General features: G+C 31.9%; 2 protein-coding genes across 3 annotated transcripts in view; one reads left to right on the plus strand and one right to left on the minus strand.

Annotated features, from left to right (window-relative positions):
* Positions 1 to 5,302, minus strand: part of Gad1 (glutamate decarboxylase) — a 40,303-nt gene extending 35,001 nt beyond the window's left edge. The window contains exon 1 of one of the 2 annotated variants that reach the window (XM_036361048.2): positions 5,172 to 5,302. The gene's annotated coding sequence lies outside the window, so the exon portion shown is untranslated. Of the gene's footprint in view, positions 1 to 4,785; positions 5,100 to 5,171 lie in introns of those variants that run through there. The other variant, XM_036361063.2, reaches the window with a different exon arrangement.
* Positions 1,174 to 15,395, plus strand: LOC106616598 (uncharacterized). The gene is made up of 4 exons (XM_014233317.3): positions 1,174 to 1,308; positions 10,813 to 11,200; positions 11,635 to 11,756; positions 13,711 to 15,395. Exons 2-4 carry the CDS (start codon positions 10,833 to 10,835, stop codon positions 13,995 to 13,997), a joined length of 777 nt encoding a protein of 258 aa, XP_014088792.3. The 5' UTR covers positions 1,174 to 1,308; positions 10,813 to 10,832; the 3' UTR covers positions 13,998 to 15,395.
* The last annotated feature ends 1,791 nt before the right edge of the window (positions 15,396 to 17,186 follow it).

Below are 17,186 nucleotides of genomic sequence, written 5' to 3' on the forward strand. Positions count from 1 at the left end.
CTTTTGTCAGTGCTTTAACAAATGATATGGCAATACCCAATTTATAGCAAATAGCATCATGACTAGATGAGAAAAAATACTCATTTTAGATTTAAATTATAAGATTTCAATGTCAGAGTTCCAGTTCCCCATTTGCTGAACTTCAAACCTGACCCTGGCATGACATGAACGTTGTTCATCTCTTGATACCTGAAGTAAACAGTTATCTTATGAAGAGACTACAAATGATTAACTTGTCAACAAAGCTTTTCCAGATAGAAACAATAATTTATTATATTAATGAAATTAGTTTCAATTTCCAACCTCCAATCCTGTGTGAGGAATGGGTTGATACCAATTGCTCTCTAATAATACACGTTTTCAACAGGCTTCGACTTATTAGGTGCACTTGTAACATGTAAAGAGGAAGAGAAAGCCTTTCAGGCAGCTTTTGTTAGATGTTAATTTAGTGAAGTAAGCTGCCAAAGGGTTCAATTTCTCAGGTTTTGCCGCTAAAACTTAAAAGCAAAAAAGGGCTGATTAGAGTAGACGTGTATGAAAAGGAAATGGAAATGCTTGGATGGACTTTCAGCTCACGAATGACGCAAGAGATGTGGTATACTTTGAAAAACCTCGATAGATATGTAGGAATATAGGATTAGTACATTAGACCAGTAATCTAAGACAAGATATGGCCGAGGTATATGAATATATTTTAAACCCACCCTCAATATTTTATTATTACTATAATTATACCCTTTTAATTCAATAGCTCATATATCAAAAACTAGAGATCTCTGTTGTCTGCACTGCGTGTAGTGCAAAATTGAGTCGTTAAGGCTGAGAGAAGTGCAGCGAACCGACTGATAAGACCGATGCACCTGTTAATCGGGTGGGTCATACGTATAGCAACAGTCATTTCGGGTCGAATATTGCACGTTTGAAACTCGCAATTCGGTCTCGAATTGCCAAAATTATGCAGATACGCTATTCTAAAAGTAATAAAGTGCTAATGGCTGAGAACACACGTTTCACGGATAATCGAAATGAATAATTAGATCGGACGATGTTTCAATCGCTATGGCTGACACAAAATTGTAATTAGCAAATAATTACAGTTTATATGAATTTATTAATAAAATGGATATTATTCAGAGCACATTTTATTCGTATTATTTTGCTTAACTTTCCCACTGATAAGTAATTTTCGCCATGCGACGGCAGTGATAAGCTATTTAAATATCCGCATCGAACCAATATACAAATCAGTCGAAAGTGCAAATTTTCGGAAAGCATTTCGTACGCGCTGAATACGAGTAGAAAATAAAGGTATTTATTGTGTTGCATATAACTTAAATATAATGCAGTGGTTACGTGGAAATTGTGGATTTGATGAAATATAAAATACAAAAATTACTGTAAAATCTAGTTATATATGTATATAATATATATAAATAAACAGATACAGCTTGGGGATTTTATCTCTGCGATAGACATAACCGCGCAACTTCATCACATTCACAGTCTCTGCCTTAGAATTTAAAGAGATTTGTTATAAATTTATTGAAAGTCTTATACAAAATTTTTAAAGAACCTTTCATATTAGAAATATATTCGGAGGCTCATTAATGTGTGCTGTGAAATAACAGCTACTACAAAACCATTTTATATACCTTAATCAGTTGGATATGCGCTGTAAACCAACTTTTGCATTGATTATGGGAAAACCGTAACAGTTTCTCCTCCAATAAGAAGACGTTACACTTTGAGAATTAATTCACAGCTAATTACTGAAATAAAGCCTTTAGTAACATTAAATAACGATCACTGTACTATAATCTGCAGCTTGGGCTTTTCGCAGAAGCGTATTTTCTTTCGACCCTCTCTACGATATCTTGATTTTAAATTTGGTTTTATTGGTTTTGGAAACACCCAGGAGATGTATGTACGTATTTATTTAATACTGGAAAATGTTTGCCTTCACCATACTTTTTCATGACTTGTGTGGGCAATTAATTTATCATTTGTGCAGATGGATATACAAAGAGCGTTCCAAAGTAAACAGGACTTTAAAAAAAAAAAAAGAACAAATGGTTTTATCGGCAAAATCAATTAATTTTATTCAAAATAGTCTCCTTCTGCTTAATACAGCTTTTTGCACGGTCCAAAAGCATGTCGAACGAGCGTTTTAGCTCGTTGCTCGGTATGGCCACCAGTATGCCGGTGCAAGCCTTTTGAATGGCCTCCACGTCTGCATAACGCTTTCCTTTCATCGGCAAATGCATTTTTCCGAAAAGGTAGAAGTTGCACGGTGCCATATATGGACAATACCCTTGGAATCATAAAAACAAATCAGCATTGTCTTCACTTTTGACTTCTCCAGGCGCGATTTTTTGGGTTTCGGCTTATTTCTCATTTATGTCCTCACGACCACTTTGAAAACGTTGAAACTACTCGTGCACTCTGCTACGGGTTAGGCAATCATCGCCATAAACTTGTTTCATCAATTGAAACGTTTCGGTAAAAGTTTTACCAATTTTAAAACAAAATTTAATGTTGGCTCTTTGTTCGAAGCTCATTTTCGCACCGATAACAAAAACATACTGACACTTAAAACGCAATAACTTCACTTCCAATAGATGAAATGTCATGAAATTTTTACTGGAAGTCGATAAAGGATAGCGGAGTCTAACGCACTAGTCGACATATAGATGGCGCCACTAGAGTTTACTTTGTTACTTTTTTACTGTTTACTATATATTAGATATTATATATATATTCATATATGGTATATGTATATCTATATTACGAGTGCCGTTTCACATTTCAATCAATGTGTTCATACAATTGTACTTCAAAGTGTGTGACAGAAACGGGATTATTTCATCCAATAGCTTTCTCGTACTCAAAAATTTATTAAAAATGTTATTAACCTAAAAATTAAGCTAAGCGAAGGGTAGTGGCTCAATGAGTTCTAGACTGAAATGATATTAAATGAACGATGTTCTATTTTTATATCAAAATGATCAGATTGGACGGTCTGAGGAAGTTTGGTACATGATTACAGAGAGAAAACTACAAGAAAACTACTTGTATTTTGTTGTGATTTATTTTCTGTCTTTTAGTGTTTCGATCACGAATGATTTAAGTTCGTTACGAATATAACCAGATGTTTGAACATCAGCTTTAATTTAGTTTTACTAAGTCCTACTATTTCTTCAGGTTTACTTCAAATGTATAATATACAATGGATGAATAAGATTGCTTAGAAGCAATATAACATTTGACATTTAGGTACTTAAATTGCAGCTTTTGTAATGAAGGTATATTTTGAGAAAAAATAATTAACTGTCACTAACTGATCGATGAGACATTGCTTAGCGAAGAAAGTTTGAATTAGAAATCGGGCTCATAGAGACCGTAAGAATAGCCACTTATATTTATACAAACTAGATATTCGTAAATGAATATCTAGGTATACCATATATCGTAAGAAAAAGCAACGTAACTATAAAATTTTTCTGGAAGTTATCGATATTTGATGTATCGATTGTTATAGAATAATATTTTGACATATGGAGATCTTTTGTCTAGTTTTAATATCATTATATTTAAAATATCGAATTATGTCGATTATATCCCGATTAATAGTTGGATATATTAATATATCTCCTTTTTTTTCTAATATATCACACCACCAATTGTATCTCAATTGAATTTGGTACAAATATTAATTTAAATATCTTGAAATCTAAATTGGGCGAAACCATACGCCCACTTCATATGCATTACACCTTTATTTCTATGTATATTTTAGCCTTTTTAAGTATTCTCTACGTTCTATTTGAATCTCTCTTAAAACAAAAAACAAAACGTTACCTTCGGTTGCACCGAAGCTATAATATCCTTCGCAAATACAAATGATGCCTTACAAGCACTTGATTCCGATCGTTCAGTTTGTATGGCAGCTATATGCTAAAGTAATCCGATCTGAACAACTTCTTTGACCATTGCCTTAGACAATAATCCATCCCAAATTTAGTGAAGATATCTCGTCAAATAAGAAAGTTTTGATACAAGAACTTGATTCCAAGCATTCACTTTGTATGGCAGCTATATGCTATAGTGGGCCGATATCGCCGGTTATGACAAAATGCGCAAATTCTTGAGAAGAGAGGACGTGTGCCAAATTTCAGAATGATATCTCAAACACTGAGGGACTAGTGCGCGTATATACAGAAGGACGGACAGACAGACGGACGGACAGACAGACGAACGGACATGGCTAAATCGATTCAGCTTGTCGCTATGATCATTTATATATATGTATACACAATACTTTACAAATTCTCCGAAGTTTCCTTTTTGGTGTTACAAACAACGTGGCAAACTTAATTCATGCTGTTCAGGGTATACATATATGAAAAGAGTAAATTTTTGTATGTGGAAGATCAAAACTCAAATTTAACATGCCCAAATGCAAAAAATGATATATAAATATAAAAGTTAACGTTGCACGCACTTAATCTCATTCAAATTTTTACTTATCTAATTATTATTCATGCTATTCATCTCAACAACCAAATTTTCAATATTTTTTATGTACATTAAAAAGCGAAGTGTTACATATACAGACGAGGCTTACTAAAAAAATGTATGTACCATATATATATGGTATAATATTATATATCTTTGTTTGCCCCTATACATATTATTGTAAAATTTACGCACGTGTGTAAGTATGTATGTATGTATGTTTGTGTTTATACTTATTTACGTGTGTTATTATTCAGTTTGTTTGATTACCTTGATCTGTACTCAGATAGCGCAGATAGGCTTTGTATCCTAGATAGGCGAAAATATTTGCTACTCTGCGTTTTTACGCGTGACGAAAGCAACTACAAGTATGTAAGTAGTATATGCGTGTATGTATAAAAATCGATAACGGTATCAGTTAATATTAGTGATTTCAGTTAGTGATTGATGTACACTTTACGCTAATTAACACTGGATTTTCACGCACGCAAACAACAACAATATTGTTTACAACAAAAATAGTCACAATGTATATATTTAAAAACAACAACAATTATTATATATTGGTCTCAGTTATCAACAACAATAACGCAATATTTATCACAATCAATACAACAATAACAACAACAGCACTAAGTCCATGCATATGCACTTACATATGTTTACTAAAAATATAGCAACAATGATTACACAACAAATTAGACGAAAAGCTTGTAAGCGACTGTCGTCTCGTGAGTCCTGCTACTGCTGCTGCTCTTGCTGCCGTTGTAGCTCTTAGCTTAACGGATGTGGCAAATATGGCGCCAGCAACGCATCGCTCCTGGACTTATGTACCAACGGCCGGGCTGTTGGTGGTTTCGCCAACGCTACTTTGCAACGCTACTTTGCAACGCTGCTGCGGCGCCCACTTGCCATGCCCTCCACGAGAAGTTGGTATTTCTGTGCAGCAAAGTTATATACGGAATTTCGGCAAAATTGGGGGAGGAATTCTGCTTGTAGTATATATGAGTATTAAGTATATTGTTTAAGGTGTTTAGGTATCTGTGTAGTGGGTGTAGTGTTAGTGATAAGACCAAACACTTTCTCTATATACATTTGAGTTAAAGCGTCGGTTGGCTAATTCGCGCAGTCGAGGCAGCAAGGAACAGTGATCAAGGCTTTACCAATAGCTTTCATAACAAATCATGTCCTTAGTTTTAAGGAAAATTTACATTTAATTATAATATTAAGAATTTTTAGTGATGAGACTGACTCTAGTAAAAAAGAAATCAGAGTTTAACAAAAATGACGCAGATAGATAATCTTGAATCTCTTTTTACATCCTTTAAGTATTTTATCTACCCAGTTTTCGTCTTTCATTCCGGTTAGTTCATAGGTTAGTGTCTATCTAGTGATACCTAAAATGGCGATATCACTTAGACTTAGCTAAAAGCAAGTCCTTTGCAAAATTAAATCTTACGTGTCGACAATGCTTTGATACCTAGAAATTGCTTATCTGTTCCCACTACTCTTCCCACTAGTTTATTTCGTTAGCGGAAGCTGTTTCTCTCTTCATCTGTTAGGGTAGCACAATCAATGTTTGGAAAATTGCCAAGTAGAGCCTTACGACTAGAGAAAAAGGAACTTAGCTAAGGGAGCAGAGCTTGCTAAACCAATTTAACTCCGGATGGGAAAATTTTGACTTCGCAAGTAATGATAGTCGACTAGCCGATACGGAGCACACAAAATGCCCAGACTCCATATCTCATGAATTAGTAAAAGTGGATGTTATTTCATACGAAGTGGGAATATTGCATTTATCATTTCTTGATTTTGCAATACTCTTATTATCTAAAGCATTACTACATTATCTGAATAACTTTTCCAGATCGGACCACTATAGCATATAGCTGCCATACAATTCCCATTTTTATATTAAGTCTAATAAAAATAAATCAATTATTTTTCCAATAGATGGTTCTAGTAATCTGTATCTCGGTTTGTATAAGTGCGATCGAGTTATGCTATATGGCGTTAAAGATAAGACTTTATACAAAAAACTGTTCAGACAGCTTTGTGATTGCTTAAGTCAGTATTGTTGGATGCACGCATCAAATATTTCATTTTCATTTTTTCTTCGTTAAAGGCGAAAATGCAAGCCAGGTAGGTGAAAATGTGAATAGTGTTTATGGTTCTGATACATTAGCAGTAAATCAATTTTTGTGTCAAAAATGCACTGAAAACATTGTCGAAAATATCGACAAAATAATGAAAATCGCCTAGTTTGTCTGTCATAGGTATATCACTGTTTCTATTCCCAATGTCAAGCTAAAACGTTCGTGGCCGAATTGCGCTACGCCGGCACATACGGTGTGCAAGCCAGAATTGAATATCAGGAAGGGTTTGCTGTGTGTTTTGTACGATTGGCAGGGAATCATATACTATGAGCTCTTCCCCTAGGGCCAAATCCTTAATTCCGACCTGTACCGCCAGGCCACAGGCATTGATAGTAACGCGGCAGAAGCTCCCCGAGCATGGTTGGGATGTTTTTATGCAGCAACCATATAATTTGAACTTGGAATCTAGTGATTACTATCTGTTTCTGTTTAAGCGAAAATTTTTGCTTGTTAAATATTTTCTTCAAGAGAAGCTTCTGAGAATAGACTGTCGCATGTTTTTTATGATTTTCTACGGTATTTTGAAATTACTTTGAAAATGCGAACAAGTTATCGAACAACGCAGTGCATATTTTACCGAAATCGGATCGTTCTAACTATAATATATAAAACCTTCAATTTACTTACTTATTATTAATAATATTTTAAAATACCTAAATATTGATAAAATATATACTATATTCTTAGTCGAGGTAAAAACAACCCATTGCATACAGAGATGCAGTAAATACTGGCCATCAATAAACCTGTCAGTCGTATACGAACAAACAACAAGAAATAGTTCAGTACCATCTGTCACATATTTGGACATTCCGTTACTTTGCAACTATATCCAACATTTTGGGATTAAGCCACTGTACCGCATATGGACATAAAGGGCAGTTGCTGTACATATGTATATTTTACCAAATTTATATATTTTTGTTAGTATATACATACATATGTATATAAACACATTAAATATACGAGCATTACGTGTGTTCTCTGTATGTGTCACAGCGTGGTAGGACCTTGTCAGGATTTTCCGTGCTGACGTTGGTACTTTGTGCTAGATTTAGAGCTTGTCCTTAAGCAGTCGCAGGAAAGAGGTATCCTACCCTTTTCTTTCTTGCTTTCAAGTACATACAAGTATGTATGTATTTTCCTTCGAATATATATTTGAGTATACACTATGTAGGTTTTTTATGGGAATTTCGAGGTGATGAAGCTCGCATGTGTTTACAAAATAAATATTTCTAATGGACTTAAAGGCCTACTGACGCAAGTTTTAAAATTGAAATTGAATTATGTTGCCGCTTGAATTGTGTTGTTTATGTGGGTAGAAGTTATTTTACCACCAGGTAATAATGTTTTTTTCATTTCCAAATATGAGCATTTTTTTCACAAGAGTATATAGTGTTCAAATAATATATAAATTATGTATAAACTATATATATATATATACATATTTAGATATTCAGATGTAACACGTTACTTACTACTTACCAATAATTTTTATAGCAAAAACGTCACATAAGATATGATACGTCTCACAAAGGATGTAATAGTAAAAATGAGGTGACCAAAAATACCCTTGTATAATATGTTCTTCCAAAATTTTTCGCATATGCTTAATATGTTCGGTCACAAGACGTTTTAGAACTATTTTGGAGAACTATTTCTGGTAAAAAAATGTTCATATTAATGAAAATAAAATTGTAAATATCCATTCCACTATGCAATATAATAATTTATACTTATTTGTATTCTTACAAGATTTGACAACCATTATTTTCATATCGTTAGTACTAATTTCTTAATTTTGCAATACTCTTATTATCTAAAGCATTACTACATTATCTGAATAACTTTTCCATATCGGACCACTATAGCATATAGCTGCCATACAAACTGAACGATTAGAATCAAGTTCTTGTATGCAAACTTTTATATTTATATTTAGTTGTTATCTTTGAGGATAGAGTAATATAATAGTACGAGGTAGTACAATTTTTGGGTGAATAATAGTTGTATTTTTTACACTGTGAGGAAAAGTCAATGAAGTATCTCAGTTTACAAAGTCGAAGTAAAAGGACCCACAGTCGTAATATAAATACAACTTTCTGATCAACCAATATAAATACGAGTATTATATACAACTTTTTAACGGTATAATTTTCAAAATAGACTTTCGTTAGCAAATTTTAGAGCAACACAAGAACTTGAAAGAATATAAGAAAACAAGAACAAGTTAACTTCAGCTACAGCCAAGCTCTAATACCCTTCACCCTTTCAATGCGTTTCTTATAGTATAAAAAGGTATAAAAGATCTTTTTTTTGATTGGTTAGTTTGTATGGCATCTATATGCAATAGTAATTCAATCTGAAAAATTTCTACCGTTATCGTGTTGTAAACTTCGTAACAAACTTAATATATAGTAGATCTTAGTGATGGAAAACCGCAAAACGCAGACTTAGATAATTCTTTAAATAACGATAAGTATGTATATACATATGTCCATGTACAGGGTGGACAAAAGAGCTGTTTGAATTCAAAACTTGTAGTGTATTAAACAACCTTGGGATATGACAGAAAGAAGTTACGTGGTGTATTAATTCAATGTCATGAAGTCATTAAGAGAGCAATTTTTCTATCTAAACGGAAAAAAAATTGTGTGTACTTATCACAACATTTCGCCTACAGTAATGAAGCTGCATCGATTAAACTGATTAGAATATGAGTGCAGAACCTTGAGATGAAAGGCTCAAAAATGAACTTACGACTAAGCTGACGATCTGCAACTTCAAGATAGCACGAAGAAGTAGAACTCTTAAGCATCTGGTGGCATACAACTTAAATACTTGGAATACTTGAAATCCGTCTAGTTTCTTAAATGTGCTAATGATTTTTTTCCTCGTGTACCATACCAGACTTGCTCTTATATTGAAAGATATTTCCATTGTAATATAATATATCGTCCATATTACATTGGTATCGTACCGTTTTTTTCTGGCGCAACAGAGATCCAAAATTTTTGATCAACAAATACAGAACTTCTTCAGATAAACTTTAAAAATAAAGTGATTTGTAGTAAAGATTATTTCAATGAAATTATATGAAAACTCAAAAGCGGAAGCTGTAATATTCTGTTCTTTAATTGTTGTATATTTTAAATTTTTTATAGTCAAAAACTGAATATTTGGAAATATCGATCCAATTTAGTCATAAAAAACTACTTTATGTAAATATTGTCTTTTAAATGTATAAACATAAAAGTGTATATTTATAAAAACTTTTTTCTTATATATTGAAGAGTTCGCGCTGCCTAAGGATACAGCATTGAACTGCCACATACTCGTCCATACATAATTCCATTAGACGGCAACCCAAATCGCCGCCCGGTCTACCCTTCAGGCACTATTACTTACGAGTAAAAAATAATACAAAATGTACGATAAATCGTTGCCCACACAAAGTGTTGCAATGTTGCGCAACAGTAGCGCCGCACAATGGCGTCAATTGGTTGGCGCAGCACAAAAGCAACAAAAGCAGCAGCGCCATCATTTGCATGCAACATCGCTCAATAATTGCATTTGAACGCCAATTACGCACACAACACATAGCTAGTTTGCTATTTGCAAATATATACATACATATATTTATATATATAGATATGTAAATGAATGGAGTAGCATATACCTACACATACATACATACCTATGCACCTTTGTATATACATATGTGCTTTCCCGTTTTCTGCTGCAGCGCATTTATTGTTAGTATAGTTTGCTTGTATTGTTAGAGACACACACAAATACAAATATAGATACACACACATATTTACATGTATATGTGAAACCACATATGCAACTTCTGTTGCCTGCAACTAATGTTGCTCATACCACCCGCCTTACAAAAGCTGCTGTTTGCAGCACCTACCACACACACACATACATACATGCATACGTGGCTGCGATTGCACCTCATTGCCGCATCCGCTGACAGCCATATTGCTCCGTAAGGTGCCACTTTACCCTCACTCTAACTCGCACTGCAACATGGGTTTCAACGCCCACAGTGCGGTGGCGCCACACACAACGTACCCACTACCCACTTATGTATGTTTGCAAGTTAATTTATCTCATCTACTTTGCTCCTTAGCTCGACTGTCAATAGAAAATATGGCGCTATCTCCTTTCCGCAAGCTGTTATTGGTTGTTGCCACAATCGGTTTGGCGCAGGCGCGTCATGTGCCTGCCACAACGGTGGTAAAATACGTTGTGACGTCATCACTGCCCACCGTAGGGGTTGTACGCAAAGAAAGCAGCTACCAAAATGACAATAACTACAACAACAAAAGCAGCATCATTGATAACAACAATGTAAGTAGCATCCTTGACGCTGCAAAGCACCACGCAAACGCTGAATATCCAAACCAAACGACGTTGAGCCTCGAGGACAACGGCAACGGCGACGCTTTCACTGTCAACATCAGCACGCCGAAGAGTGTAGTTCAGGATTGGAGTTCGGTGTGTCAGCAGCTCTGCGGGTAAGTCAACTGCTGTAAACTGAAATAACTTTGAGCAAAATTAGAAAAGGCAAAATATTTTTTTCGCCTAGAAGTCCAGCAAAAAGAAGTTGTGTGTTTTTGTTGTTTAAGTGCGTATATAACTGTATATGTGTCTATATAAAAAATAATCTAAATGAACTTATGTCATAATTCAATTAGTTGAAAGCAAAAGTTTGGTGACAAGTGCACACTACTCTTCAAGTGATAAGATCTTCATTAAGGTCAAAAGTGAATTGATGTGAAGCGTGTTGTGAAATAAGCTTAAAATGTGTGAATGTATTGAGGCTTAAGCAAACTTTTGACTCTTATATTTTGTATGCTTAAGCTAAAGTTTTAATGCATTTTAATATAAATATAATAACAAACGCAGCTATTTGCTAATCCTTGGCCTTACTTTACTTTGATAATTGCAGAGCTGGCTTAGGCGGCCCGCCATGTCTTGCATACTGCCACAGCAGTGACAAGCCGTCGCTACTACCACACTTTGCAGACAACAAAAATGAAATATGCAAGGATCTCTGCAGATTACAGCTTGGTAAGTTTGATAAATTATTAAAAACTAGAAATATTATACTCTTGACCGGTGTATTTCTTGTGGTATAAAAAGATCTTTATTCTTATTGTGATCAATCAGTTAACATGACAACTATATGCTATTGTAGTCCGATCCAAATAATATGTTCAGATATCATAGCCTTGCCTTGGACAATAATCCATGCCGAATTCAGTGAATATTCCTTGCCAAATAAAAAACTTTTCTGTACAAGGCTTTGATTTTGACCGGTCAGTTTGTATGGCAGCTATATACTATAGTGATCCGATATAAACAATTTCTTCGAAAATTACATTGTTGCCTTAGAGAACAACTCATGCCAAATTTCGTGAAGTATCTCGTCAAATAAAAAAGTTTCCCATACAAAGACTTGCTTTCGATTGTTCAGTTTGTATGGCAGTTACCATATATGCTATAGTGGTCCGATATTGGCGGTTTCGACAAATGAGTTCGATATCTCAAGAACTGAGAGACTAATTTTCGTATATACAGACAGATAGATAGACATTGCTAAATCGACTCACTTCGTCACGCATTAATATAATATATACTTTATAGTACCTCCGTCATTTCCATTTGTGTGTTACAAACTTCGTGGCCAACTTAATATACCCTATACCGTACAAAAATGTAAAATGGATTATAAATATGCTAACATAAAATTTTTAAAATTTAATTAGTAAACTCGGTAATATAACCTCAAAACTGGAAAAATTCGATTTATGCGGCGCAACTGTCTCGCATTGAGTGTTTTTTCAATCAAATAATTTTTGATAAAAATTTGGAATTTTATATTTACTGCAAATTGAACCGGTAGGTACACCTAAACTTTGAATTTTGTTCAAAATTGCCACAAATAATACTTTTAAAAATCTGAGAACCATAAAAAGTCTGATTAACTCCACACACTTTCCAAATTTTGAAAAACACTGAAGCGCACATAATCATAATGATTTTAAGTAACAGGTGGATATAAATAAGTTACAACTTTTTTGATGATCATTATTATTGTTTACTATTTTTGAATTTATGTAGTCGTAGACTAAAAGCTGACAAAGCACTTGTATGTGTTGCTATTGCTTTCAACTGGCTTATTTTTTCTTTATTTTAGAAATGATTAAATTATAAAAAAGTCATTATCTTCGACTATTTATAAATGAATGTTTTGAAGATCGTATCTCCAGTTAGGGGAACATCTTATGAATTAGATAATTCGTTATTGTTATTTTTGCGAGGCGCCGCAAATAATTCTAAGAATGCTGCCGAGTTGGAAAAGCTTGAGCGAATAAAAAAGCGGATCTATTACGCTTACTTAGACTTCTACTGCGTACTCATCTTTTTTTTTTTATACTTCATTTCGACTTCAATGACTCTCCATACCTAGAATTCATTATTAGTAAATATGTCAAACATCGTAAGAATTTATACACTTATTCAGAGTGATAATATCCAAAAAATTTCTTATACAAGTATGATATACTGCTGGCATTTTTATGAATTTTATACATTTTTCAAAACAACCTAAAAAACACGCTTAAAAATACTATTGGTTTCAACTGATATTTCGAATACTAAGTGGTGTCTACAGTTTTAAAGACAATGCGCAGAACTAGTTTAATATGATAATGATAACATAATTTTTCACAAATGTACAACAATATTTATGTGGATGTAAACCCTAGCCGTTATGTACTAAACAAACAGTTAGTTTTTTAAAATGCTAAAAATTAAAGCTTATGAGTGAAGAGATGAGAATATTTACAACAATAGAACTCCCGTCGTATTTAAAAATCTTTCCTAATCCGCCTTAAAAAATTTAAAACTCTCATTATAAAAAAGCTTACTCTTTATTATCAAAAGCCGACCGTTTCGTCACTTTGACCATTCATTAAAAAACACTCTCTTTTTCTTTCACTCTCTACCAAATAACGTATAGGTGATGTTAGTTGCGACTGTTCGCCCGAAGAAGTAGCGTCGATTGCCTTTTCCAATATGACATGCCAGTATGAATTACATAATATGGTTTGTGGCAGTTTCTGTGAGCATGGCGGTACAACGCTGATCGGCTGTAGCAGCTGCCAATTGGGCGGCAATCAAATCATGATATCGAATAGATTGTCGGATGAGAGCACAACACCAGACTGGAAGGAACTGTGCGCCGCTCTATGCAAAACCGGCGATGGCGGGGCATTGTGCAATTGTGACTTGGCGCCGTTTTTTTAGAAGACTAGCAGAGCAGCGAAACAATATGCCAACCACAAGGTCCACACACACACACATAAACAAATTGAAAACGAAATGTGGACAGACACAGTTGACAATTGATTACTGAAGTTTACAGTTCAAGACAATGTGTCCAGGTTGTGCGAAATTTCTGGCTGGTTTTTACTACTCTGCGCGGTCTCTAAGTTTAAAATTTATTTTGACGACGACAACACCAACAACTTATTGTTATTGGTCATTAGTTATTGTTTATGACACATAACACACATACATACATATATATTCGTACAGACGTTTAATGATTGTAATTAATTATGCAACACACATACATATGTAAGCACAAATTTTTTAAACTTCAAAACTAAATCTAATTTGTATGCTCCAAATAACAAAGCTTTTTCACAAAACATTTGACTTTTTATTACACTGTTATTTGTTTGTGTTGCTGTTTTTTTTTTTTTTGTTTTTGTTGAAATTTGTTGTTTGTTTGTTGTTTTTCTTATAGCAGTTTTTGCGCTAAAGTTCGGCACACAAGATGGCGGCAAGGCATTGCAAGGTGAGGGAGAACTACGAAGCGTGCTAAGAAGAAAGAAAAAATTACCAAAAAAAATAAACATCCAAACAAAAAAATAAAAAAACTCAATCCCTATGCGAATCAATTAATTTGTAATTAATTTGAATTATAGTTAATGTAAAAAAAAATTCACAACTACAAATACAATTATAGACATAAAGCGAAACGAAACGAGAAGAAAATGACAGTATGTGACACTTGCATGTACAGAGATATATATATATACAAACATATATAGATATATAGATGTCAAGGTGATGTAGGCCAATATATACATACATATAGACATACATATATGTATATGTACACACTCATCTGTATACATACAAACTATCTATACATAATGTATAATCTGTAATGCACTAATACATAGCTCATATTTACATGCATTTGTAAAATAGTTATGTACCGTTATCTATAGTAATTTTAACGGTTTTCTGTTTCACAGTTATTGTTGCACAATTTTCTTAAGAAAAAACGTGAATGCAAAATAAGAACAACAAAATCACCAAAGGGCTTCCAGGATGCCAGCATGGCGGCGTGTAGCTTGCTGCAAGCGGTGGCAGGCGCACAAATGCCAGCTGGCATACAAATCTCAGAGTGTAGACTAATTGTAGGTTAAAAGAAAAACAAAAACAAATGTTAAAAAAAAGCGTTACTATGAAGCTTTGTGCAACATTTCAAGGCAGAGGCAGGTTTTTGAAAAAAAATTGTGTTATACTGTTGGTTTTTTGAAGGTTTTTCCTTGATTTTTTTGTTTTTTAAATAAAAAAGAACAAGTATTTAAATATGTTTATATAAATATTATTTGTAAATATTTTTTTTTTAAATAGAGTTTTCTCAATTTTAGTTACATAAAAATTTACATAAAAATGTTATATATTTTAAAACAATTTTTGGTTTTCAAATTAAAAAAATGTTTTTTATAAATATGCTAACACAAATTACACAATTAATCATAAATATTATTTAAAAAAAATAGGTAATAGCGTTTTCCTAATATTATTTATATGTTTATAATTTTACATATATTGGAAAACGTGTTGAACTTCAATAAGAAAAATGTGAAGTAAAGAAATATTAATTAAAATTGCTAAATCTATTTTCAATTTTTTTTGACAAATTTTCAAATAAAACAAAAATTTCAAAACATATTTCAAAAATTTAATATTTAAAAAAAGTAGTAATAAAGTAAAAGAAATATGTGAAGCAGAGAAATAAATTAAAATTTATAAATTTACTTTTGCATATTTTGATGTATTTTCAAATTGAAAAAAGGTATTCAAAAAAAGTTTTTAAAATTAAATTTTTTTAAAAAATTTGATTAATAAAATTGAAACTATCAAAGAAATATTTTTATGTTTTAAATTGTAATTTGAATTTATATTATATAAATGGTAAACTTCATGCAGAATATATTTTATTAATTTTTAATATAAATTTTAATTTTTAAAAATTAATATAGTTTTCAATTTTTGAATTTTGAAATTTTATTAATTAAGATTAATTCATAAAATATTTTAATTATAATTGAGTATTTTTGAATCACGCGAAAAATACTCAAAAATTTTTACCATTTTATTAATTTACAAAAATTAATTTTTAATTTAATTTTTTTTCTAAATATTTAATATCTATTATTGGTTTTCTTTTTTAATTATTACAAAATTTATTAATTCTTTAATTTTATGTTATAATTTAATTTTAAAATTTATATTTTTCGCATTAAAAGTGAAGATTTAAACACCTAAATTCACTTAATTTTTAAATAATATTGTTATAACTTTTTAAAAATTTAGTACCTTGTAAGTAAAAAACCACATTTGAGTTAATATATTTTTATATTTTTCTTTCATTTATTTATTACTTTTATTTAATAAAATATATGTTTGTTTTATAAAATATGTTTCTATTTTTTAATTAAAATTTGTAGTTTTTCTTTATACTTTTGAATAAACTGATTGTAATTTTAATGTTTTATTTTTTGATTTTTCAAATTAATAATTTTATATATTATATTTTTCGCATTTTTAAGGCTTTTATTAATTTTTAAATATTCTTGTTTTTTATTGAATATTTAAGAAAATATAAATTTTTATAAAAAATGCAAGTACAAGAAGTAGAATTGCCAAAATAGGTCTATTATTTTTAGCCAAAGGTAAGAAATAAATAAAATATAAAATAAATATAAAATCCTTTGGAAGACAAATGCTAAATAAGCATACACTGTATAGAAAATAATGAATATAATAGAAAAAAGTTGCAAGAAAAAAATCGTTTTGGAAGACATTTTTCATATGCAAGAAATATAAACTTTTTGAAAAATCCAAAAATTTTGGATTAAATTTTGGAAGACAACACTGTACACTTGACCCAAACGTAAATTACAATAACAAAAAATATATACATATAAATACTTAATAAAAATAAATTATATAAAATATTTAAATAATGCTTAAGGGGGATTACACAAAACAGAAATTAGCTTAACGTAGCAGAATTATAAAAAAAAGTTATAAGATATATAAATACAGTTAATATAAATAATAATAATGAAATGATTTAAGTTAAAATAATTATTATTTCATTTTGATGAAAGCTCAGGCAAAGAGGCA

This window comes from Bactrocera oleae, chromosome 6 (assembly GCF_042242935.1).
Source record: "Bactrocera oleae isolate idBacOlea1 chromosome 6, idBacOlea1, whole genome shotgun sequence".
NCBI lineage: Eukaryota > Metazoa > Arthropoda > Insecta > Diptera > Tephritidae > Bactrocera > Bactrocera oleae.

Excerpts from the sequence above, each read along its gene's own strand:
- LOC106616598 (XM_014233317.3), top strand. The coding sequence starts at position 10,833 with ATGGCGCTATCTCCTTTCCGCAAGCTGTTATTGGTTGTTGCCACAATC. Across the intron at positions 11,201-11,634 it reads GTGTGTCAGCAGCTCTGCGG|AGCTGGCTTAGGCGGCCCGC; the intron begins GTAAGTCAACTG and ends TGATAATTGCAG. Across the intron at positions 11,757-13,710 it reads TCTCTGCAGATTACAGCTTG|GTGATGTTAGTTGCGACTGT; the intron begins GTAAGTTTGATA and ends AATAACGTATAG.